The sequence below is a fragment of the Phyllosticta capitalensis genome, assembly GCF_038381095.1.
Source record: "Phyllosticta capitalensis strain CBS 128856 chromosome Unknown BKA78scaffold_1, whole genome shotgun sequence".
NCBI classification, from domain to species: Eukaryota; Fungi; Ascomycota; class Dothideomycetes; order Botryosphaeriales; family Phyllostictaceae; genus Phyllosticta; species Phyllosticta capitalensis.
Window position 1 is genome coordinate 2,028,591 of NW_027117439.1, and position 22,487 is coordinate 2,051,077.

Here is a 22,487-nt window from a genome sequence, read left to right on the forward strand (position 1 = left end):
GCATGCGTTCAACATAGAGAGAATTTTCCTTTGTAATGGGTAGTTACAGGGAGCATTCAAGCGCTTGCGGCTGAAGGTGCAACGACTTGAAGCTGGGCCTGGGTTGAATTTCTTTCCTCGCGTACTGTGGCAGTGTCCAAAAAAAAGACGAAGAGCGGTAAGTGCCTGGAGTGATCGATATTGAGGATTGGGACATCGCTGATTCGCCTTTCTAGATCGTGAATTGCGGATTCCTGGGCCGATAGCTGTGCGCGAGACGGAACGTCGTCGTCACGGTTTGTTTTCTGGCGCCGGCTGTTTTCCCAGGCCATCACTCTCCTCCGATGCGATTCGTTGGAATTGTTGCTTGACGACTACGCTCAGCCATACTGCTCCTGTCTGCTCCTGTCGAAACACTGTCAGCTCACCCGATTCGCAATCAAACCACCAGTTCAAGTCTCAGGTGTTTCATTCAGTCTACTCTTGCTATTATTAGGATTCCACGTCCTCGAATCCGAAAAGCGAAACGACGGATTTCGCTCGTTTGGATCAATCTCGCTCGTCAGCTCAATCTCATCACGGCGCATGATGCCCAGCGTGTCGCTCTCGACATCAGAGTGATGCGAATGATGCGTATCATGGCGCGACTTGCCGGCGGAACGGAATTCGCTGGAGCGATAGTCGCTCGAGGCAAAGGTCAGGTGGCTCTCATAACTGCCCGAAGCCTGCGTCTCGCGGGCGCCGCGCGAAAAGAGGCTGCCAAGAGTGGGGAGCGAGGCTGCGAGGACGCTGCAGACGAGCTCCACCAGCGACCACGCAAGCAGATCCGTGTAGTTCCCTGTCGTCCACTTGTCAGCAACCCTGTGGCATCATTTAACAAGAGGCGGGAGCACGGACAGAGAGCGTCGCTCTTTAGGCGAGACTTAGCCACAAGTGTCATAGCGCTGCCTGTCTGCCGTCAGTAAGAGTCGAACGCGATCCGAATGCGACGGTGCTCCGTACCTATACAGGCGAGAGCGCCGACAGAGAAGAGGGCGAAGAGGCGGAGCTTCTGTCGTGCCGACATTTTGATTTTCCAGAGCACAATGATCGGGACCGCCAGCAGCATGTAGTCGAGCGTGATGTTGATGGCACGAAGGATGGTTCCCATTTTCGCGACGCCTATGCATTTCGGTGCATACGACAACTTCCCGGCTGCAATGTAGTCGAAGTTGGCGTGGGGTGGCGTGCATTGGAAAATGTTGAGGAAGAATGCGTTGATGACGTAGCAACAGACGATGGCGAAGAAGGCCCAGTTGCCAAATGTCCAGGCCCTGGAGCTGAACTTCGTGAGCCTCATATTGAAGACGACGATGCTCATCTTGATAACCCCAATGCAGCAAAAGAAGTCCACTTGGGCGACAAGAGCAAGCTGCTAAAGTTAGCCGTATTCGGGACAATGCAGAGACGAGCCTACCCAGTGGTAGTAATAGTATTCAATGTAGGTCACATCGAACATGTGCTTTCCTGCTCCGCCATACTGGACCATGGCTATTTGGAGAGCGGGATAGGCGACGGCCATGATCTAAAGCCTGTCAGGACTCGGTCGAATAATACTTCAAAAGCCACACAAAGCTTACAAGTCCTGGGACCATCAAGGTGTCGTCCATGCCCCATTCCAACCTGCGGACATGGGCTCTAAGAAACAGCCGAAGTCCAGTAACAGCAATCATGATGCAGATGCATGCCGCCAGCCCGGCAATAATCCTGGGGCCCTTGGTCTCGAAGACGTAGTGATCTGGCCGTGTTGGTTTGATATGTGTGCCATTTCGAGGGTCCGCATCGGTTTGTCCAAAAGATTGCAAAAGCGCCTTCGCTACCCAGTAATCTTCTTCAGTCTTTGGAGGCTCGTTGATAAAAGCGGACATCTGAGCGGAAGGGACCAGAGGACCAGCCTTGGAGAAGGAAAGCCGGGTGGCAGAGGTCAAAGGTGTGTGCGATCCATCCAGAATACAAGTGGGAGGAAAGATGGTTGGTAGGGCTGTATATTTCTCAGGCGCACCATCCTATAATAACATGGTTTGGCTGTGTAGGCTTGCGAATCCGGAGTCGAGACCTGTGCTTCGCTTACAAGACCCTCAACACCTTCCAATTCCGCGATGCAGCGGGGATGCCGGGGTTTCAAACTTTACCGGGCGTAGCACGGTCCTTTCGAAGCCAGTGACGATTCAGAGAAATCCATGACTCCTTCTTTTCAAGCTCTTTTGCACTGGAATGCTGTGTATAAGGTTGTAAGAATGGTTGCTGAATGATGAATGTGTGATCATCGAACCGAGTTCGGCTTCCTGAATGCGGAGGACGATCACTGGGGCGGCCTCGTGGTTTTGCAGATACCTGCCGTCTTTCTTCAAGCCCAGAAAATGTTTGCGCCGGGTGATGTCACCTCGGACTATTGGAAGAGCGAGCTCCAGAATCGAGTCCAGAAGCCAGCTGAAGCTTTTGTGCGGATGAATGGGAGTGGCACCTTCCCCTGCACTCCACGCCTATACAATCTATAAAACGTCCCTAAGTCCAATATTAGTATTTTGCTTGAAACACGAACATTTATGGGGTGACAAAGTAGAGGCCGTGGACGCACTGACGCGCTCACCGCCTCGGCGCGACCTGAATCGGCAATCTCACCGCTCACGGCTCCGGCCGTCGTATCATTCAATCTCGGGCATGACCTGACAGGACCCCTTTTCCCCTGTCGCAAGCATGAAGAATGACTTTTTACATCTTCCACTGCAGGTGTCTGTCAGGCCTGCAAAACCTGTTTGTTTGACATCATGCGTTGGCTGACGACAGTTTCGTTGGCGTTTGGTGCCCTTGCTCGTCTCACCGACGCGGCCTCGTGCACCGGAGTCTGGGCTGTGAGCCCCAACTGCACCTCTAACGAGGTTGCGTATAAGAGAGACTTCTTCTACATTGGGGGAGAATATGTGTACAACGCATCTCTTAGCGGGAGCATATTCTCAGATCAGCTGTACGTGGAAAAATTGACGCCTCAGACCGGGGTCAATCGTACAAACCCCATTGTTTTTATCTCTGCCGGAGTGCCTTCTGGAGCGGTAAGTTTCTGATTCATGGAGCAGCATGGCAAGTGCTAACGAGCTCAGGTATGGTTGAACACCCCAGACAATCGCAGAGGATGGGCGTCCTATTTTCTGGACCACGGGTACCAGGTGTACATCCTGGACATTACCTCTGTCGGCCGTAGCGCTCAGCCGCAGTTTTCTGTGTTTCCGATGAAGATCGGTTCGACAGACAACATCACTCGCAATGATTACACTGCGCCGGAACTGATTGACCCTTACCCGCAATCGCAAAACCACACGCAATGGCCAGGGGTGAGTTGGAGAATAAGGTTGGGGCCGACGGAAAGCTAACGATTTCTCGGGCAGACGGGCGTGAGGGGCGACCCATACTTTGATGCTTTCATGGCTGCAATGATTCCATTGACGTCAAACGCTACAAGGTTGGAGTTGACGATGCGCAAGAACGGATGCCAGCTTTTGGAAATGATTGGAAGCTCTTTTGTCGTTTCACACTCTGCCGGCTCGACCTACGCTACCCTGCTCAGCGACGAGTGCCCAAGCCTTGTCAAGGCAAGTGTAAACATTGAGCCTGGAAACACACCTTTTCAGAGTTTGGTTGGCAACTCGACGGTCCCAGCAGTTGGTCGGACCTCTGCGCGCCCGTATGGTTTGACGACGACCGAAATTGGTTATGTTCCAGCGTTAAACAGCTCTTCCGACCTCGAGACGGTCACTGTGGGGGAGGACACTGCTGGAAATCGCTCGTGCATCATGCAAACGGAACCCGCTCATCAGCTGCCCAACATTGCCAAGGTGCCGTATGTTGCATTCACTGGAGCTGCCAGCCCGCACATCACATACGACCACTGCTTGATCAATTACCTGAAGCAGGCTGGCGTCGATCCGGAGTGGATCAAGCTCGGAGATCTGGGGATCCTGGGTAACGGGCACTTCATGTACCTGGAGAAGAACAGTGACGAGATCGCGGCCGTGGTCCTCGACTGGATGGAGAGCAGATGATGCTCAAAATTTTTCTTGTTTCGTTCCAAACTGCCAATAAAATTTTAATCAACAATTCAAATCGACCACCCCGCAGCAGATGCGAAGAAAAACAAGAGCCAGGGATTCCAATCAAGCACCGAGCCCGCAGAGGTGGACGAAGCTGAAGCCTGTCCGTGATACGTTAGCCGTGGTCGATTTGGGGTGTGGTTTGCCTACCGCCGATGCCGATGCCGTCCCGGTTCCCGTCGCCGACGCCGATGAAGTCGAATTCGCCGTGGGGCAGGCGCTTGATCCCGATGCCGTCGGCGCTGGAGTTGCAGAAGCCACAGTGGCTTGAGTTCCAGAGAGGGGTGTCGTTGCCAAACTACAAACCGCGGCAGCACTGGAAAGGGATGGACCGTAGTACTTCCAAATGTCTTCGTTCTCGGTGCCGGCGCACTGCAGGCACGCCTTGTAGTCGTTTACAAAGGCATCGTTGCTACACGTGCAGTTGGCTTTGACAAAGAGGATAGCCTCGCCTGACTCTATCAGTTTCTGCTGGAAGGTTCAAGAGATGATTGACTTACCGCAGTTGTCGTGGCAGTTGTACAGAGCGGTCTCGTTATCCTGACGTTTGGCCAGGAAGTCGGCGGAGGCGACTGAAAGAACAGCAAAAAAGATCAATTGGCGCAGCATCTTCGCGGGTGTTCTGTTTCTTGGAGATCAGCTTAAGGGTGTCGCGCGAGCTTTAAAGCTCGATACCCAGCCGTCTGCGAGGAGCCTTTGTGAGAGGAGATCGGAGCGCCATCGGAGGTGTTTGCGCGACCTTGTCCAGCGCATAACGGTGATATGCATCAGGATCGGTCCCGAGGTAACGTTCCGGCGGAGTATGAGCCAGAAGAAGCGGTTGAATCCATGGTTTTTGGCAGGTTGTTTGTCAGGACAGAGTTGGTGGCTGGCAGAAGTCTCCATGTCAGGTTGCATGAACGGGCGACACTAGCGGGACGATATCGGTGATGGGGCGGTATCAGATGATCTGATAGAGACCTCGCTTCCATATCCTGCACCTCTTTGACCAATCCTCTTCCACTACTCAACACCAAACCCACCCATCGCAGGGTCTGGACGATGAATTCGACCGCTTTTTCTCGGCTGCGGTTGCGCTTCTCGCTCCGGCAATCGCCAAGCGAGGCCGTATTCTTGAAGCTTGCCGCCAGCATGGTACGACGGGAACCTATCGCAACAGCGATTCCAGCATGCTGGGTCAAGATTCAGGAAAAAGGTTGACCGACTGCCCACTTAACGCCGAAAGCCGAGCTTTGTGACTACATTCCGCTGTCTACAAATAGACTTCTCCCAGCTTTAAAGAGTTCGGCCATCTCAACAGCCCTGAAGATCAACGCCGTCACAATGTCTGGATTCAGAAGAACAACGTCACTGTGCCTGTTGGCAGCCTTGCCTCTTGCGCTCGCCGCTCATGGCGATGGAGCCGAGGGAACCATTATGGGTCCGGTCGATTTTCTCTGGCCTACCTACCGAGTCTGGTCTGCAGCTTACGACAACAACGCCCCGTGTGGAAGCAATGCCTCCGTAACAAACCGCACCGAGTTTCCGCTAGAGCAAGGCTCAGTAGCATTGACGATTGCACAAGAAGCCTGGAACATTGAGTTCCACATAGCCTATGGAAATAGTGAGTATGAAGGTGTCGCGTAGTCTTACAAGTAGCTCACAAAATTGCAGATCCTACCAGTCAAAGCGACTTCCAAGAACAAGTCGTGAGCAACGTCACCGAGGTAGAGCCTGGACACGAGTGCTACAAGCTTGACTCTCTTCCAAGCAACCTGACGGCGGGAACGAATGCCACAATCCAGCTGGAATACTGGGCCGATTACGACTCGGACAAGAACCAGACCTTTTACGCTTGCGCAGACATTGTGAGCCTGGAAGTCTTGGCTGGTGAGCTGCGCTGACAGTTGATAGACGTTTGTTGAAACTGCCGACTTCAGCGCCCAGGTCCCTTGCTTCAATGTCACCGCCTCCGACTTTGGTTCCTCGAGCACGGCAACAAGCAGTGCAACCTCCTCGGCTTCGGGTGGGACATCGAAGAGCAGCCTGAGTGGTGGAGATAAGGCTGGAATTGCTGTTGGCTCGATCGTTGGTGGTTTTGCCATCATTGGAGCTGGTTTGTTTTGGTTTCTCCGCAAAAAGCGACAGAGCAAGTCGCCCGCTCCTGTGAGCATGACGCTGGACAAAGAGGAGGCTGGCTCTACACTTTCTCGAGCGGAGACTGCTGGCCATTGAGGTTTATACGCTTAATGATTGAGACGCGCTCACGATGGAAAGCTGAAATACCAAGTTGTACCGGCATGTGGGGTTTCACAGAAAGAAATTCATGTCAGCTTACACCACACTCACACCTCTAATGTCGAAGCACGCAAGAATGGCGTTTCGCCTCTGTTCTTCTGATCTTTGAATTTAATGAAAGTCTTGGAAACACTATGGCCAAGCGAGGATGGTTCAGCTGAATATGCATGCCATACGCATACCAATTCGGCACCGGATGTCATATCTCCTTGGACCCCATGTGGAGTCGGATATGTCACCCGAAGAGTTGCAGTCTCCGCAATCCCCACTAAAACAATCCGAGAGCGCGGCGCAGTTGCAGATCAATCGATACGGGATAAGGGTGCAGATGTTCTCTTCGCCCTCCCTCGTCACCTCCTGTCGCAAAAATGAAGCAAGAAAGCACGCCTCACGTTCTCATCGTTGGAGCCGGTACGTTGGGTCGGAAACGGTTACCTCGCATAATGCTGATTTTCTAGGGATTACTGGTCTCCTCGTCGCCCAAGGGTTGAAAAAAGCGAGTCATCCTCTGCCTTTGCCACATGTCAATGTGGTCTAACTTTTACAGGAGGGAATTCGCTGTACAATCTTTGAAGCCGAACCTTCTGCGACGCACTACAGACCGCGAGAATGGGGCATGTCGATTCACTGGTCGTGAGTCTCCATTTCGCGCTTTGTGATTTTAGCTCACAAGTTTTTAGACTTCCCTTTCTTCGAGATTGCCTTCCTGATGAGCTTTTGAGCCGCTTCAAGTCAACGACAGTAGACCCGTCATATGAACCACCTGATAATTTCCTGATTCCGACCATCAACGGCAAGACCGGAGAGCTCATGAAAGCACTTCCTCTGGGTCTGCTGTACCGCGTGGCTAGGCGAAAGTTCCGGAGTCTTTGCGCCGAAGGCATGCAAGTTGAGGTCGGTGATTTCCCCGTCATTTTTGAATTCTACTGATTGTTAAAGTATGGTAAAACGCTCAAGAGCATTGAGTATCGCGACGAGAGCGTGGTTGCCATGTTTGAAGACGGCACCGAAGCAGTCGGAACTCTCCTCGTTGGCGCGGATGGTGCGCAGTCTCGTGTTCGCATGAACCTTTTTGGCGAAAAGGGGAAGGCGAAGGGGATTCCTTACTCAGCCATCAACATGCACATCGAGTACAAGGACGCGGAAAAGGCCCAATTCGTCCGATCGATCCATCCCATCATGTCCCACGCTGTACACCCCGACGGATACTGGATCTGGATTTCGAGTAGCATCTCCCATAAGCTTGTTGACTGAAAGAAACTAACCTCCATGCGCAGTCCAAGACGTACCTAACCCAAATGATCCATCGACCTGGATGTTCCAGCTCATGAGCACGTGGAAGGCTCGCGAAGGAGAAAACGTGACATCACTGGAAGCCCTCAGGGAGAAAGCCCGGCATTTTGCGGAGCCGTTTCGCTCTGCAGTCGAGTGGATTCCAGAGGGCACGCGCGTCTTCGAAAACAAAGTCTCATGTTGGATTACCGAGCCGTGGGACAACCACCAAGGTCGCATCGTCCTGGCGGGCGATGCTGCTCACCCTATGACGTTCCGTACGTGCCCTCCCCTGGTTCTTTTTCAGTTTTGACTAACTCCTTCAGAACGCGGCCAAGGGCTGAATCACTGCATCGCCGACGCCTCGAAGCTCAAAAAGTGCATCAAGGAAGCAGCGAGCGGAACAAAGACCTGGGTCGATGCGATCGATGAGTACCAACGAGAGATTGTCGAGCGCGGCGGGGACGAGGTGAAGACTTCGCTCGCAAACACTGCGATGCTGCACGACTGGTCGCGCGTTGTGCAGTCGCCCTTGTTTCAAAGAGCTACGGCTCCGACTGAAAAGTTTGCTCACAGTGTCCCTGTGGCCGCAAAGCTTTGAGGAGAGAGTTTGAGCTTGAGACTTTCAATTTTGACACAGCCTGCATCTCTTGAGCTGGTCCGTCTTCGCTGCGCGCCCAAAGCGGCGCAAAACGGTTGGTTCCTTCAGTTTTCGGTTCTCCCTTGTGCTTTAGGTCTACTTTTCATAGAAACACTTTCGGCTCGCCAGAGCAAACTAGCCTGCGATTAAGATTCAGTTGAACCTTGTTTGAAAGATTGCACGCTGTTTTCCGATGGGAGAGCTGTCCATTTCTCGACTGCTTAGCACCAATAGAACCGAAATCGATGTCCGTCATCAGCCCTAGGAGAGCCAATCTCATCATTCGCCAGGCTGGATTTTCATGCATCCCAGGGCCGACATGATCTTTTCGATGTCATCTTCTGTATCCCAAGATGGTTTCTGGAGGAAACTGCGAAATGGCTCCATATCGAGGCAGAGCTTCATCACATCTTTAAGCTCCGAACATTCTCGAACCGCAAAGTTGTACCAAAAAGAGCCGTCAGACCAGCATTGTCGCATGAACTGGGAGAGAGTTTGTTCAACTTTGCGTGATTTTTCCTCCTTCTCCAATTCGTCTATGAACATGTCCACTTTGACTCCGTAGTCCTTTTTGTCTTCATCGTCCCATTCAAAGGGCTCGGTGCCGACTATCCACCATGGAGGAGATCCGAGGAAGCTCGCAGGCGCCGCGTATGTAAACTCCAGATCGATTATTGCGAGAATGTCAAATGAATCGTTGGCCATGATGTTTCCGAAGCGAAGGTCGTCGCAATACAGTTTGAAGGGCATTTGCTCAATCTTTGCAGCAAAATGTTGCGCCATGGACCGTAGTAAGTGGGTCGCGTTGAAGTCTTTGGATGCTTCTTCAGGGTGCAAGCGCGTCGTCTTGTTCTCCGCCAGACTGGTCAATGTTTGAGAGGTGAGATGTTCGAAATACTTGGACGCCGAAGAAAAGGGCTTGTTTGACACTAGCGAGAGCAGCTTCATTTAGTACTGAAGGCGAGTGATTCGTGGCGACGCTTACCCGGAATCTCGGTCCCGACCATCATACCCTGCGTTACAGTGAGTTTGAACGTCAAAGGTTCGGAGGCGGCGCGCCAAATGTGCCCAGTTTCCGAATCCTCCATCTTGAGGGATCCGATGGCGGAGAAGTCGTGCGCGAACAGGTCGAGGTGGATCCCCGCTATCTGTCGATAAACGTGGCGCAGTTGGGAGTTGTCGATGCCCTTCCTGATTCTATCGTTGTTCTTGTAGTCCAAAAGTAGGTTACTTAGAAAGTTCCCCTCGATGTATTTCATGAGAATGTACGGACCAAGGCCCTTGAATTCGCCATCGGTTACGCCTGACGCTATGGTTTTCGGAGTAGGAATCGAGGTCTTTTCTCTGATGAATTGCATGACCGCAAGTTCAGCCTCAGTCTTGCGATGTCGATGGAATGAACTTCCGGGTAGTGGGAACCGGAAGATCCACTGGACTCCATCTTCCTCAAATCTAAGCACGAAGCAGTAGTGAAAACCGCCCCTCTCCGCTTTGTGCAACTTGCAGCTCATTCCATTGCGATGGTTTGAGGCGATATCTTCGAGATATGAACGCAATCGCATGGTTCTCTCGGGGTCGTCTGCGGGGTTGGTGGTGAATTCTTCTATCCATTTGTTTTCGACGGCCTCGTTTGCCTGTTTGAGGTCTTTGTCGCTGCGCATCTTTGACTCTGGAGCAGACACAGATCGAGCCTTTGGATGACAGGATTCTGAGGTTGTGAATCTGTCAAAGAGTTACGAGGGACAAGATGGATCACTACGCGCCGTGCAACCGCGGCGAGGCAGCGAGCGAGCAGTTGGTGAACCGACAATCCACTGCCTGCAAGGAGCTACACAGGGCGCGTCAGCAAAAGAGAATGCAGTGAGAAGCTAAGCGCTCACGATCCCAGGAAGCCCGAGTCCCATCCAATCAATGGTTAGAGTCAGTGGAGGTGGGCCTGGTTGGAGAGGACCGTGATGCCTTTGTAACTGGAGTCGAATACATGTAGTAGTCTGTGTTTTCGCCGGTCGCATCCCCGCGTCGGCGAGAGGAATGTCACGCAACTAGTAATGTGCGCTCTGTGGCTCTTTCCGACTAAGTTGGTGTCCATCTTTGCTGTGTTTGGTTGTGTTGGTCGGGTCAGTCGTGCCTTCTATTTCCGCGACGTCGCCGTTACTCACTCTGCTCTCCTCTCATATCCCCTTTGTACAAACAACAGCTGCACCTGAATTTACAGAGGATCTCAACCTTTCTTTTGCGGGTTTGTCGAGCTTTCTTACATGGAGAAATTCTGGGCATGGAGAGTCACAGAGGGACCGAGGCCTGGTAGCAAAAGTCGTGGCACACGTAGCTACGACTGCTCCCTGTGACTCAACATAAAGGACTTGGTAAATTCTAATATCAAGCGCGTAAGGCGCTTGAATGCTCCTTGTATATGTATTGTACCTTTAAATATAGAAAGTTTCTGCTACTCTACGGCTGCTTCTACTTTGTTGCTTTCTCGTAGTCAAGCTCCTATGTGTGCCACGACTTTTGCTACCAGGCCTCGGACGCTGCTCTCCAGCTCTCCCGCCTGTGGCGCAGCAGTCGGCGCAAGCCTCCTAGTGGGGCACCACAAGTAGGCGATCATGACGCTCCTTTGCCAACCGTCATTTCAACTTCATCCCACCCCGTATTTTGGAACTTTTGATCGTCTCTTCACTTTTCTTTTTTGCTTCTATTTAACAAGCTTGCGCTCTTTCCAGCCTTCTTCGCTTTCTGCACCTCATGTTCCTCCGTCCTTAGCCGATGTCGTCTCCCTTTTTCCTTCCGCGCCACCGCGCGCGAGTCTTCCTCTTTGCATTCGCTATCCTGTCCTTCTTTCTGGTGCTGCGCACGCATTTCGTAAATAACGCCAATTCCGATGTCTCTGATGGCATTGGAGTTTCTCAGACTCTTGGAGACCAGTCAGACTCGGAGCCTCAGATGCCTTGCCGGACACTTCCCGGCGCAAAAGATATCCTGGTTGTGCTCAAAACTAGCGCTACCGAGGCAAGCGAAAAATTGCCTATCCATTTCAACACAACCTTTCTCTGCACTCCAAATTTTGTTCTCTTCTCCGATCTAGAGCAGGAGATTGAAGGCCACACTGTCCACGACGTTTTGAACGAAACCGATCCTTCGCTTCGGGTAGAGCATGGCGATTTTGAATTGTACCGACAACTTCAGAAATGGAGTGAAGACGGTTCTTCAGAATTCCCAAAAGATGGCGATACACGGAAGCATGCCTGGAACCTTGACAAGTACAAATTTCTTCCACTTATGAAAAAAGCCCTTGAAACACAACCAACGGCGAAGTGGTTTGTCTTTATCGAAGCCGACACTTACCTTGTGTGGTCCAATCTTCTCGCCTGGCTTCAGCATTTTGATCCAAGCAAGCCACTGTATATTGGTGAGACCAATTGTTGTCTGTTGCATGTGTTAGCTAACCTGCATTCAGGCGGCCAGTCCTACATTCGCGGCACTTGGTTCGCGCATGGCGGTACTGGATTTGTGGTCTCGAACAAGGCATTGAACATGATTGTCAAAGAATACAAATCCAAGACCGAGAGATACAACGAGCTGACCAAGATGGAGTGGGCTGGCGACTTTATTCTCGCCAAAGCATTCAAGAACATTGACATTCCCCTGACAAAGTCTTTCCCTATTCTGCAAGGCGAGACGCCGGATACACTGGACTATACAGAGCACCATTACTGCTGGCCAGTCGTTTCATATCACCACATGCCTCCGGAATGGATTGAGAACATGTGGCACTACGAGCAAGCCTGGCTTAATGACAACGCAACAGTAAGTTTGACCGCCTGGGTCGGGGCGTAGCGCGCCGCATCTGACACATCAGCAGTCGAAGTCTCCTTTGTGCCACCACCACGTCTTCAAGCACTTCATAGAGCCGCAACTTGTCGTCGAAGAGCGACCGGACTGGGACAACATGGCCGGCGATGCCGAGCCCGAAGCCGTCCAGTCTGCCGAAGCATGCAGACAGGTCTGCGAATCTCAGTCGGACTGTCTGACTTGGGTATACGTCGACCCGGCATGGATTTGTAAGACGGCGAACGTTGTGCGTCTGGGCGAAGCGAAGCCGTCGGATGGCTCCCAAACTACGACGTCGGGCTGGATGTTGTCGAGAATACATGACGCTGTTGCGCGCATGGGGGAGCAGTGCACAGGAGATGGGAGCGAACGATTTGATTTGAGCTGAATAGAATGAATACTCAATGATATTCCCTCATAAAATGGTAATGTCGCTCTCCGTCCCGCTTGTCAGCCACTTACTCTCTCCCTCGTGTTCGAAGACCCCAACCCTGAGGTAATTAGTTCCCCGAGGATTCTCAAATGGTACAAGCAGGAGCCCTGAATGCTCGGAATGACCAGATTGGACAGTGAAAAGTTGTAGTTGCCTCTGGAATCCGATTTCTTCGGGGTCTCCCACATTTGGCCTCCAATCAAGGTAAAATGTAAATTCACCGTGAGGGGTAGAAACTTTCCAGGAAAGAATGTGGATGACCCAATTCTTGTGCATGAGTTCCACTTCCTCCTCGAACCTTCCGCAGCTTGGTGTTGCCGGTATTTGCCTCAACTTTCCTCGTAAGGTAATCGATGATCCAAACCTGACTGAAACAGTGGGATCAGAATAAGTTGCTTGCAAGTCGCAGCTAATGAGCTGGCATGTTTTCGTATATAAGCCCGAACGAGTGTGGCCGGCAATGCCTGTGTGGCTTCTTGACGCCCAGCTCCAAGATGGAGCACAATAGTTGGTTTTGCTCTGCAAAGATTCCAACATTGTGTTGTAAGACAAAATTGGGTCATCGCACCTCCAGCACAACTCCTCCGGAAATTTCTGGAATCTTTCGTCGAGCCACAGTCCTGCGAGATACTTCTCCGGCTGTCCTGCCTTTCTTGTAGAGTTTTCGATGAATTTTGCCACCCCTGCTATCGCGCCCAGCTTGTCTTGGGGATAAGTAAATTCTTTTGCCGAGTAAGACCTGAGGATTGGCTGCCACAGATGGTCGTAATTTTTTCCCTTAGGCAATTTCAACTCAGCAAGTTGGTGTACTCCTGATTCCAATTCGACGCCTTTGTCGCATCTAAATGATAGCATTCCTTTGTCGAAAACAATCTGCCTTGTGGAAAGGATTTGTTCTTGAAAAACCCATCCGCGTGTGCGCCATCTTGAATAGGGGTCGGTATATGGACGTGATCTATCGACCGGTTGCTCCATCAAGATATTGTATTCACCAGCTATGTCAGGCCTCCGCTTTGAGCGAAAAGATATCGCTACAGGGGAGTAGACAGCTCTCTCAAGGAAGCTCTCAGAGCACGAGGAGCTTGCAGCCGCACTGATGGTGACATAGGAATTTGCGAAGATATCGCACATTCGCACTGACTCGATCTCCCAGTCCACCTTGTTTTCTTGAATGATGCAAAGCGCGTCGATCCAAAGATACCGAATGCCAAGCTTGCGAACAACATGGATCGCGTCTCGAAATGTTTGTGGCATGTGATGAACTAGAATTCCCATCTGTTCGTGTGCGGCCTTCGTGTTTTCTGTTGTTCTCAAGGGCAACGAATCTCCCCAACAATAGCTTAACGTTGCATACGTCGGTTGGCGGTTGTCAGAGTCTCCAGAAACAATCTGACTGCCCTGTACTAATCGTACCCTGGAATCATCACAGCTTCCGACATCTAAAAGTCGCGTGGGTACAAACAGGGGTTTCCTGATCTTCTCTTTGCAGTCTTCGTGGTTCTTGATACAATTCTCGATGCAGCGTCTCATGAAGTGGAGATTCTTGTCCGAGACTGGGCCGCTGGGGTCTAAAGGAGTCTTCGTAATTTTGAGCCAGTCCCGACATTGTCCTTCATGGAATTGATAAATTATCGGGAAGGATAGTGGCACGACTCACCTGGCCAAGCGGCTATATGGAATTGAAAAAGATCTGCTTCATCCTCAAATGTATCTGGATGGTGCACTATGACGGACAAATAGGCAAGCTGATTTCCGATAACCGCTTGTCCCTCATTCGCTTCCTGTTTCGGACCTCGCTTCTCCCATGCATATCGAAAGTAGTATTCAAGTACCGACTCAGAACTACCCCACCACGGGCAGTTCTTGTACTGTTCGCGAAAGAAGTCGACGAGTCTTTGACAGAGGCAACAGCTCTGAGAGGCGGCACTGGAGAGCTCAGGCAATTTGGGTGGCGTAGCGCACTTCAGCAAGCCTTCTTCCGCGAGGAACCCGCGCATTCTGCGGGATGCAGACGGTATTGTTTCGATCCAACGACCCTGAGTGGATCTACCGCCGCCCCAAGGCGGAATTGGAAGTGGTCTGATGAACTCTTTCACAATAAAATCTAACATCAGCTGCTTGTCATCGGAAGGTGGAAAATCAAAGACCCATCCGCTACCACCGTCGTCGCCGGCAAACCAGTCGTCTAGTGACAAACTCCGCGAACAAGCGTCACAAAGCACGGCACTTTTGGACATGACGCCCAGTGTGTTGTCCGTTTTTGAGTTCTGGGACGCATCGATGTCGGGGGCTGGAGAAAAGACAGAGCGTAGGAAAGAAAACATTGAGACGGTGCACCGATGCTGGGGGCTTGATAAAAGACAGAGCAGAGCGTAGGGAAAACAACATTTGACATGTTAAAAGAGTTTTAGGACGAAAAGGAAGGTGGAAAAGCTGGCTTGTGCATGGGCAGCTGTGGGGCGTTGACAAGCGTTGGATGCACGGCCACGTCAAGCTTTGTCGATCTTGAATGACATGCCTTGGTGGTCAATCTTTGCATGAGAACGACGGGTCTATGTACGAGAAGATAGAGTCGAACTTAAAGAAAAGTTCTGTATCGAAAAAGTTTGGGCGATGAATCCGCGAAAATGATCCGGTACTTTTGGTCATGGCAAAGTAAAGATTTCGTCGATTGTAAAACTTAGTGAAGCCACTCGACCAACAGGGCGTTTCGCCCTCGATCAAGCACGAAGCGATCTTACTCTCTTTGCATCTCTCCATCCACCAATCTTTCGAGCCCAGTCTCATTTTCCATTGCCAATCTTTCGACAACACTTCGAGCAGAGAAAATACAGTCGTGGATCCCAATTCCACCATAGGAATTTCCCGCGACACGGACTCGTCCCGAATACTTGTCCAGTAACCAGTCGTGGATTTGCGCCATACGCGCATGGTGGCCAACGGTGTACTGAGGCAAAGCATCCTGTTGTAGTGTCGCAATTGCAAGCATCGGTTCCTCCACGAGGCCTATGTGACGTGCGAGTAGCCGCTTCGCCATTGATACGGCGGCATCTTGGCTTGGATAGCTCCCCGCTCGGTTTTTGGCTCGGAGATGTTGCGACAGGGAAAACCAGTAGTGTCCACCGAGAATGACACTAATCTTCGTTCCACGTGGTCCCTCATCTTGGCCATCAATCGCGTCAGAGTCGAAAACGACAGCAAGCGCTTGCTCTGGGTTCCAACAGTGAGCAACATTCGGCGGTATTAGGTAGCCAAATCCACGGTAGGGGTGGTTTGCGAACGGTCGGGCGTAGAACACCGTGACAATCATGACCGATGATGTTTCTTGAAATGTATTCTTATCTCTCAGGGCTGGCTCTGGACTGGCAGCGATTGATAGAAGAGAATTCAGGGACGTGGCTGCGATAACGTGCGTGAAATTTCGGGTTTGGACAGTGGAAGACGATTGAATCTGTGACATGCTTCAGTCAGTCGTATGGCTGCAGAGCTTTGAACATACTGTGATCGCCATACTACCGTCATGAGCCCGCGAAACTGTTTTGATTCTGGCGTTCTTCTCAATCGAAATGCTTCGGGGATTCTCCTTCAGCATTGCCTCCAACGCAGCCAGTAGCTCTGCGACACCACGGCGAAAACTGAACCAGGCAACATCTTTGAAAAGCAGTTTCTCTAGAGCGCCCGCTGGACCTCTGCGCAGGCTTTCGAGAAGCTCGTTTTCTCTCCTGGTCGAGTCGTGCGTAGCAGCGCTTCGATCTCGCGACGAATTGTTCTGATTTCCAGCGTTCGTGCCAGTCGCCCATGGTCGGGACAAAGCGTCAACCAGAATCTGCCCGACGACGCCCCCACAGTTTCCTCGTTCTTCTGCTTTGGTCTCTGCATCCCACATGCCAGGTAACAGTGTTCTAGCGCTTAGTCTTTCCGCATCTCCTGCGTGCAGGCCATGAGCGATCAAGGGTGAAATGACGTTATCTGCAACGCTTTGGCCGAATCGCCGTGAAGTGAAGGAGCGAATGCTTTCATCGCCAGCTTCTGCGACATGCGGCGGCCGTCGAGCCAGAAAAGTGTCGCGCCAAATGCCTGACAACACACCGTGAAAAAAGGGGTGCGTAAGAATGGAATGAGCAGACTGGACCATGGTGGCGACTGTCTGGGGATGGAAGACAGGCTGCTCCGATATTGAGTACATCATATCGGCCGGTGGTAGGGGGACCGGAGAAGGGGGATGAAAGATGTAGCGCGAGCATGCTGTTGGAGACGTCCGTGGAGTAAAAAGGAGACTCGAAAGCGGAAGATGCTTGCGAAGGGAGTTGATCTGTGGTTTTGGTCCCTAGTCAGCAACGTTGTAGAGCTATCTCCAACACCCTGTAGAAGAAAGGTGCCATACCAGGTCGATAGTGACAATTGCTCGGGGCGTGTTTGCACGAAGGGTGCGAGGCCCAGTCTCGCAGATGATTTCTCTGCCTCCGCTAGCATTGATCTTCAAAGACTCAATGACGCCACCGACTCGGTCAGAGGCTTCAAAAAGGGAAATTTTGGCCCCTGGAAACTTTTGGTTGGCGAACAAGGCAGTCGCCAGCCCTGTGATTCCGCCCCCGAGCACGGCAATGCTCCTGACAGTGGATTCTGCCCGAGTTTCGTTGGTAGTGCAATGTCTTCTTTGGTAATGGACAGGCTCATGAACGTGGAGAGGCAATGTTGACCATGTCCGTCTGCTCAAAGTTGATGAGTTGAGCATGTTTCTGTGGAGTGGCGCCTTTCGTGATACCGTTGTTCTTCCTGCTTCGGAATTTGGAATGATGTTGTCACCACTACGAAGTATGAAAGTCGATTATAAGTGCAAATGCCCGATATAAACGTCATGACTGCAGACAAGGGGTAATTCTGACCTGGTCACCTACCAATTTGGGACGTAAAATCCAAGGAATCGCCCGCTGAGCGTGCTTAGCTTGGGAGGCAAAGTCGTGCTACATGTCCAAGGGGGAGTAGAGAGTTCCCATGTTCAATTGTGCGCGAATAGGGAGCAGTCAGGCCCTGCAGACACGGAGCCAAGAAGTGGCGCAAGTCCTTTGCAGTGGTAACGTAGAGTGCTCTGACCCCTGACGGTGGTTTGTAAGTGCCACAATTCTTGCGATCAGGCCTCAGTACCCAAGCGGCCAAGGGGTCGTGCCAGCCCTCTCCAATGACTCGGAAAGTGCAGTACCAACCCAATGCTGCTTTCCATCGCGAACACCGCAGATGCTGGCCGAGCGCTTGTTTGGCTGTATTGCCGTGGCCGATCTCCTCTCGTACCTTTCCAATCCCCGCGTCGTTATGCCTTGGATGGCTAGTTCCTATATGCAGTGGACCGTTGGATCATTGATCAGAGTCGGGAATGCCGTCCAGGTCGGACCCTTATTCTCGCACTGGCCGAGATATTTTCTTCGTGCTTCCGTTGACTCGGTGCCTGTTCCTGCCCGGGGGCTACACTACGGCCCGGTTCTAGCAGGGGAGGACAGTGTGCGAGTATTTACTGTAGTGTTCCGCGGCTCCCAGCAAAATAAATATATGTTACGGATGAAAGGCGAATGGTCTGACGCTTTGCGAATTGAATTGAGTTACCTTGCGGGGAAGCACCTATTCAAGGAAAAGATTTGTCGAATAAGGAACCCGTAAGAATGGAAGGGAGACTTTCGTGAATTGATTGGCGATTGCTGACGTTGTGCCAATCTTGCACAGGGGCGACGGCAACCGGGCCGTCCCGTGCTGCAGTACTAACCGTTGAAATTGGCACGACGAGCCCGCCACCCTGTAGAGGAGAACCGCAATCAGGTGACGAGACTAGACCATTGCCTTACACCACGATGAGTCGACCGCGGAGGTGACAAGATTGCCCCGCTGTGCCATCTTGTTGTCCTACAACACCGACGGTCTTGCGTTTGGTCTGTTTCAACCAGTCCCCACTCCTGTCAAGGCCGCAATGAATATCGAGTAGCTCATATTGCAACGGCTTGGATCGATGTGTCTCAAATGGTCTTGATGATCATGGCTTCTGAGGTCCGAATGGAGGCCTATAAAAGACGAAGCTTTCTCCTCCCTGTTTAAGATCATCAGCCAGTTTCCTCAGACACTTCAAGATCTACCCATTCTTTCACAATGAAGACCGTCATTGCTGCTTTCCCATTCTTCGTCGGCGCCTTTTCTCGCGCCTTCAAGCCTTCGTTGGCCACCTTGACGGTACCTTTGCCATCGGAAGCATCGGCATACACCAGCACCGTCCCAGCTTGTGGCGGAACCGTCTCAGCATTTGTCGTAGTCGGAGCTCCTGGTGAGGGCAACTTTGTGCCCGGTACACAAACAATCGCCCTCCCCCCTCAGGCCTCTGCTGCTACGACTACCATTGTCAACACTTCCTTGAATGCGACCCAGATCGTCATTGCCACTCCACTTGAGGGCTCTTGCCAGCCTTTCGACATCCCGGCAACTGGAACAACGACCAGCTCTGGTTCAGCTGCGACTTCTGCCTGTCCACTCAAAGGTTGCGCTGCAGGCGTCGGCAAAGCTGCCGAATCTGTCATCGAGGCCATCAACAAGGTCACTCTGATCTCCGAAAACCTCCAGTCGTCGGCCAAGCAGCTCTTCTCGAATGACGTTGGTGCAGAGGTCAAACAGACTGAGCACGGTGCTCTCCAAGTCCGAGCCCCAGCAACGGCGCTCACAGATCTCTTGAGTGGATTGCGAAGCGTCACCACTACCTTGACTATCTCTGTACCAAGAATTGCGGTTCTCAATCCTTTCCCGCCAGGCTGCGACACGGATGCAATCGTCGTTGCGTTGACTGGCTTTGTGCGCGTCCACCAGGCCCTTTTGAACATCATCATCGGTCGGTCCGGCTTGCTGGAGAATAGCCCTTTTGCCGACATTGATGCTGCAGCGCTTTCAGGCACAGATAGAGAATGGTCCGCGCTCGAGGCTCGCCAGTTTCCCGGCATCGGAGCAACAATTGCAGCCGTCTTGCGGGGCGTGGAAGGTGTCGTTGATCAGCTCGCCTTTACCCTCATCGACTTGATTCCAGCGCGCTCCGAGTGCGCCAAGGGCCAGAAAGCTTCCATCGATGGAACCTTGGGTGAGGCGATCGATGCTTACGAGTAAAGGATGTTGGAAACACTCCAGGGACAGACGTCAAAAGTGGCTTTGTAATCCTTCTCACTCTCCTTTGCCCAACCTTTCAATGCTCTGCATGCCAAACCTTTTTTCATTGGTTCTTTTTCTGGAGTCTTCGGGAGGTTACCGTTTGGACACAAGGGCAGCCCGCTTCCTGATGTTCATAACCCGATCGGAGAGGTGGTTTGGTGCGATACTATGGTAGCTGATAGCCCAATTGAAATGAAGGCGAGCTCAATGCGGCCGTTGACCGCAATCCGCTGTATTCTGGCGCAAAAATTCATGGCGACTGACTGTCCTGCGACATGCCAAACTGTGCTATTAGTGGCGAGCGAAACTTATGGCGAGGCGCACTCAACGAGTGGACGTGTCAAAGCTCAGATATCGCGTGATTCCAGATGCTGAAATTCTCGAGATGAATCTCGGCTTCATTTTCATCGTTTGTTGGCGTGGTTTTGGTCGTGATCGGTCGCGTCGCGTCGCAGGGCAGCGTCGGCGGCTAGCCCCGCTCCGCTCCGCTCCGCCAGTTGGCTTGGCACCATGATCCCAACCTCGCCTCTTTACGTTCCAGCCACCACGACATCCATCTCCACGCAGTCATCCATCTCGACCTCTACCACGTATCTATGCATCAACCGTCGCGCTTGTGATCTCGTTGAGTCCCTTCCTGTGTGCCCAGACTGATGGCATAGTCCATGTCGCCGATCGAACAAGGCCTGACTCCTGCATCCCGCTCACCGGTGTCCCATTGACATCGTCCTCCACTCTCGCAGCCGCTCTTCCATCTCGTACATCTCAAATGTAATTACCCACGGCGACCCCTCTTCTTCGACGATACGAGTCAGGGCTACTCTACAATGCTCGGTTGGGTGGATGGGGTAGGTTGCGGAATGTCGCAGAGCAATTCTTGAGACGTTCGCGTTAGCGCGTGGACTGTCGTGCTTGTCTGCTGGAGTTTGAGTCTGGGCATCAGAGTCTGCGAGCAGGCCATCTTCCAGATACCTTGAGGCGCAGTCCGAAAAGTCTGATCCAAAAGTTTCTGGGGTCTGTAGGGGCCATCCGGTCACCGGTCGTTGACTCCAAATCCTGGATGACGCTTCTTGCGGTTCGGCAAAGAGTTGTTCAACTGCGCAGAGTCAAGGCTGCTCGGAATCCAACATTCGCAAAGCCTGGGCGGGAGGGATCCTGCGCCGAAACGCGCAGGGGTACCCACCATCGTGTCGTTTTTGAACTTTATACTGATTCTTTCGCAGAGCCATCCAGTCTGATCCATTCCCTTGGCATCGTCCATAGTTCTGGCACTTTCACTGTGCGCAATGTCCACCGCCCCTTCGAATGATGTTTCTCTCGTATCGAACGCGCCAGCTGTAGCTCAATGGACATTGGGGAATGGAGAGCAGAGATTCCTTGGTGATGAGTCGCCATCTCCAGCCTTCCTCGACCTCAGCTTCGATGAAAAGTCGCTCTGCATGTATTGCAGGCTGCGCGTAGCTGTGAAATTGAAGAGCTCTGACAAAAAAGCTCCTTTATACCATTTACTCGAGCCAAGACACTTTTTGGATCTGGAAGCATTGAATGGATTTGTACCTGAGCATGTTGTGAGCGCTTTTGTGCGTGGTGACAAGTGTTCAACCTCGGGAGATATTGTAGGGTTGAGGATGACTCTCCACTCTCCGGGCTTCGTCGTCGGTCCAAAAGACCCCACCTCTCCGAAGACGCCAGCATCACGGAAAATCTTAGAACATCTCTTCTCGCTCGGCCAGGCCACCAACATCATCGTCTACCTGCCGTCTTCAGCCTTCAATGCGACGCGATTTGAACACATGCGAAGTAGTCTGCTCCAAGGTCTCCTGAAATTCGACCGGCGGATCATCGACACACTGTATGCCGGTGGGGGAGGTCGCCCATTACATGATTTGAAAGACCTCTCTGCATTAGACTCCCCTGAAGGTCCGGAGGAAAATCTGCCCTCCTATGCTGAGGCCGCATTGCTCAAGCCACAGGCTTCGCGGCGGCGGAAACGCGAAGCTGCTTCTCCTGGGCCACATCAGGACGGGCATCTCTCCGCAAAGAAACCACGTGAAGTGGGATCTGCAGAGCACTCCCAAAAGTCGGCATCGCAAGGCACTGAGGCAAAAGAGCCATGGCAGCTTGCTCTAGCAGACCAGGCAACCCAGGTCGCCTTGCTGGTTGAACAGGTTGCTGCTTTGCAAAAGGAGTTGCATGCTCGTCGCATCAGCACAGCCGATGCTGCTACTCAGACAGAAGCGCCACGGGACTTGCAAGATCAGAATTCAACCCAGGCGACCGAAGATACTGTCAGCACGGTTGCAGACGGAATTGAGGATCGAGTAGAGATGGCCGAGCGCAGCATTGCCGCCCTCAGAGGCGCTGTGTGCCAAATCCAAGGATCATTGCCGGCCCAACTTGCCGATGCTGTCCGCCAGGCTGTTCAGGAGTCCGCCGAAGCATGTGACGATCACGTCGCAAGAGAGTTGGAGGAGCTTCGAGACGAAATCGATGCAGACACTAGACACGAATTCGAAGACCAATTCATTGGTGTCAAGATGGAAATGGAAGACTTTGTGAGGGAAGAGCTGAGGGACGTGGAAGAGAACATCAAGAACAGTGTCAAGCACGCTGTTCGGACAGCTACTCTGGAAATTGATTTCGAGGAGTAAAGGTCATGGCATCTTCGGCCTCCTCCCCCTTGTCACGCCTCGCCTTACTGGGCCTTTTCCGCCGCGTTTTCTGGCGTGGCTTAAGTCTGTCGCAAATCCAGACCACAGCC

The 22,487-nt window shown here is 52.2% G+C and overlaps 11 protein-coding genes across 11 annotated transcripts; 6 read left to right on the forward strand and 5 right to left on the reverse strand.

Annotated features, from left to right (window-relative positions):
* Positions 1-431: 431 nt before the first annotated feature.
* Positions 432-1,886, reverse strand: BKA78DRAFT_348749 (uncharacterized protein; the record flags this gene model as incomplete). Its single annotated transcript, XM_066890685.1, has 5 exons — positions 432-817; positions 877-927; positions 982-1,390; positions 1,436-1,543; positions 1,599-1,886. 5 exons carry the CDS (start codon positions 1,884-1,886, stop codon positions 432-434), a joined length of 1,242 nt encoding a protein of 413 aa, XP_066749397.1.
* A 667-nt stretch (positions 1,887-2,553) lies between these two features.
* On the forward strand, positions 2,554-4,114 carry BKA78DRAFT_302576 (Alpha/Beta hydrolase protein). The gene is made up of 3 exons (XM_066887453.1): positions 2,554-3,068; positions 3,117-3,347; positions 3,402-4,114. Exons 1-3 carry the CDS (start codon positions 2,787-2,789, stop codon positions 4,053-4,055), a joined length of 1,167 nt encoding a protein of 388 aa, XP_066749398.1. The 5' UTR covers positions 2,554-2,786; the 3' UTR covers positions 4,056-4,114.
* Positions 4,046-4,791, reverse strand: BKA78DRAFT_12633 (uncharacterized protein). Its single transcript, XM_066882521.1, has 3 exons — positions 4,604-4,791; positions 4,254-4,555; positions 4,046-4,204 (listed from the first exon to the last, which is right to left on the reverse strand). Exons 1-3 carry the CDS (start codon positions 4,710-4,712, stop codon positions 4,112-4,114), a joined length of 504 nt encoding a protein of 167 aa, XP_066749399.1. The 5' UTR covers positions 4,713-4,791; the 3' UTR covers positions 4,046-4,111.
* Positions 4,792-5,331: 540 nt separating this feature from the next.
* BKA78DRAFT_12656 (uncharacterized protein) lies at positions 5,332-6,533 on the forward strand. The gene is made up of 3 exons (XM_066882528.1): positions 5,332-5,706; positions 5,757-5,950; positions 5,997-6,533. The coding sequence occupies exons 1-3, from the start codon at positions 5,427-5,429 to the stop codon at positions 6,315-6,317; spliced, it is 795 nt and encodes a 264-aa protein (XP_066749400.1). The 5' UTR covers positions 5,332-5,426; the 3' UTR covers positions 6,318-6,533.
* BKA78DRAFT_12657 (uncharacterized protein) lies at positions 6,534-8,423 on the forward strand. The gene is made up of 7 exons (XM_066882529.1): positions 6,534-6,791; positions 6,839-6,876; positions 6,928-7,013; positions 7,061-7,274; positions 7,320-7,605; positions 7,658-7,930; positions 7,979-8,423. Exons 1-7 carry the CDS (start codon positions 6,749-6,751, stop codon positions 8,251-8,253), a joined length of 1,215 nt encoding a protein of 404 aa, XP_066749401.1. The 5' UTR covers positions 6,534-6,748; the 3' UTR covers positions 8,254-8,423.
* Positions 8,424-8,571: 148 nt separating this feature from the next.
* On the reverse strand, positions 8,572-9,953 carry BKA78DRAFT_291369 (uncharacterized protein; the record flags this gene model as incomplete). The annotated part of the gene is made up of 2 exons (XM_066885888.1): positions 8,572-9,221; positions 9,278-9,953. The coding sequence occupies 2 exons, from the start codon at positions 9,951-9,953 to the stop codon at positions 8,572-8,574; spliced, it is 1,326 nt and encodes a 441-aa protein (XP_066749402.1).
* Positions 9,954-10,796: 843 nt separating this feature from the next.
* Positions 10,797-12,583, forward strand: BKA78DRAFT_302593 (uncharacterized protein). The gene is made up of 3 exons (XM_066887454.1): positions 10,797-11,701; positions 11,750-12,099; positions 12,155-12,583. The coding sequence occupies exons 1-3, from the start codon at positions 11,059-11,061 to the stop codon at positions 12,509-12,511; spliced, it is 1,350 nt and encodes a 449-aa protein (XP_066749403.1). The 5' UTR covers positions 10,797-11,058; the 3' UTR covers positions 12,512-12,583.
* On the reverse strand, positions 12,539-14,951 carry BKA78DRAFT_291371 (heterokaryon incompatibility protein-domain-containing protein; the record flags this gene model as incomplete). Its single annotated transcript, XM_066885889.1, has 3 exons — positions 12,539-14,124; positions 14,214-14,846; positions 14,894-14,951. 3 exons carry the CDS (start codon positions 14,949-14,951, stop codon positions 12,539-12,541), a joined length of 2,277 nt encoding a protein of 758 aa, XP_066749404.1.
* A 292-nt stretch (positions 14,952-15,243) lies between these two features.
* BKA78DRAFT_339980 (uncharacterized protein) lies at positions 15,244-17,291 on the reverse strand (the record flags this gene model as incomplete). Its single annotated transcript, XM_066890300.1, has 3 exons — positions 15,244-16,007; positions 16,056-16,883; positions 16,941-17,291. 3 exons carry the CDS (start codon positions 17,289-17,291, stop codon positions 15,294-15,296), a joined length of 1,893 nt encoding a protein of 630 aa, XP_066749405.1. The 3' UTR covers positions 15,244-15,293.
* Positions 17,292-18,688: 1,397 nt separating this feature from the next.
* Positions 18,689-19,684, forward strand: BKA78DRAFT_291373 (uncharacterized protein; the record flags this gene model as incomplete). The annotated part of the gene is made up of 1 exon (XM_066885890.1): positions 18,689-19,684. The coding sequence occupies one exon, from the start codon at positions 18,689-18,691 to the stop codon at positions 19,682-19,684; it is 996 nt and encodes a 331-aa protein (XP_066749406.1).
* A 1,670-nt stretch (positions 19,685-21,354) lies between these two features.
* BKA78DRAFT_348757 (uncharacterized protein) lies at positions 21,355-22,377 on the forward strand (the record flags this gene model as incomplete). Its single annotated transcript, XM_066890686.1, has 1 exon — positions 21,355-22,377. One exon carries the CDS (start codon positions 21,355-21,357, stop codon positions 22,375-22,377), a length of 1,023 nt encoding a protein of 340 aa, XP_066749407.1.
* Between the last annotated feature and the right edge of the window lie 110 nt (positions 22,378-22,487).

Excerpts from the sequence above, each read along its gene's own strand:
- BKA78DRAFT_302576 (XM_066887453.1), top strand. The coding sequence starts at position 2,787 with ATGCGTTGGCTGACGACAGTTTCGTTGGCGTTTGGTGCCCTTGCTCGT. Across the intron at positions 3,069-3,116 it reads CCGGAGTGCCTTCTGGAGCG|GTATGGTTGAACACCCCAGA; the intron begins GTAAGTTTCTGA and ends TAACGAGCTCAG. Across the intron at positions 3,348-3,401 it reads ACCACACGCAATGGCCAGGG|ACGGGCGTGAGGGGCGACCC; the intron begins GTGAGTTGGAGA and ends TTTCTCGGGCAG.
- BKA78DRAFT_12633 (XM_066882521.1), bottom strand. The coding sequence starts at position 4,712 with ATGCTGCGCCAATTGATCTTTTTTGCTGTTCTTTCAGTCGCCTCCGCC. Across the intron at positions 4,556-4,603 it reads CAACTGCCACGACAACTGCG|GCGAGGCTATCCTCTTTGTC; the intron begins GTAAGTCAATCA and ends TGATAGAGTCAG. Across the intron at positions 4,205-4,253 it reads GGACGGCATCGGCATCGGCG|GCTTCAGCTTCGTCCACCTC; the intron begins GTAGGCAAACCA and ends TATCACGGACAG.
- BKA78DRAFT_12656 (XM_066882528.1), top strand. The coding sequence starts at position 5,427 with ATGTCTGGATTCAGAAGAACAACGTCACTGTGCCTGTTGGCAGCCTTG. Across the intron at positions 5,707-5,756 it reads CCACATAGCCTATGGAAATA|ATCCTACCAGTCAAAGCGAC; the intron begins GTGAGTATGAAG and ends ACAAAATTGCAG. Across the intron at positions 5,951-5,996 it reads TTTACGCTTGCGCAGACATT|ACGTTTGTTGAAACTGCCGA; the intron begins GTGAGCCTGGAA and ends GACAGTTGATAG.
- BKA78DRAFT_12657 (XM_066882529.1), top strand. The coding sequence starts at position 6,749 with ATGAAGCAAGAAAGCACGCCTCACGTTCTCATCGTTGGAGCCG. Across the intron at positions 6,792-6,838 it reads CGTTCTCATCGTTGGAGCCG|GGATTACTGGTCTCCTCGTC; the intron begins GTACGTTGGGTC and ends CTGATTTTCTAG. Across the intron at positions 7,275-7,319 it reads CCGAAGGCATGCAAGTTGAG|TATGGTAAAACGCTCAAGAG; the intron begins GTCGGTGATTTC and ends TGATTGTTAAAG.
- BKA78DRAFT_302593 (XM_066887454.1), top strand. The coding sequence starts at position 11,059 with ATGTCGTCTCCCTTTTTCCTTCCGCGCCACCGCGCGCGAGTCTTCCTC. Across the intron at positions 11,702-11,749 it reads AAGCAAGCCACTGTATATTG|GCGGCCAGTCCTACATTCGC; the intron begins GTGAGACCAATT and ends ACCTGCATTCAG. Across the intron at positions 12,100-12,154 it reads GGCTTAATGACAACGCAACA|TCGAAGTCTCCTTTGTGCCA; the intron begins GTAAGTTTGACC and ends ACACATCAGCAG.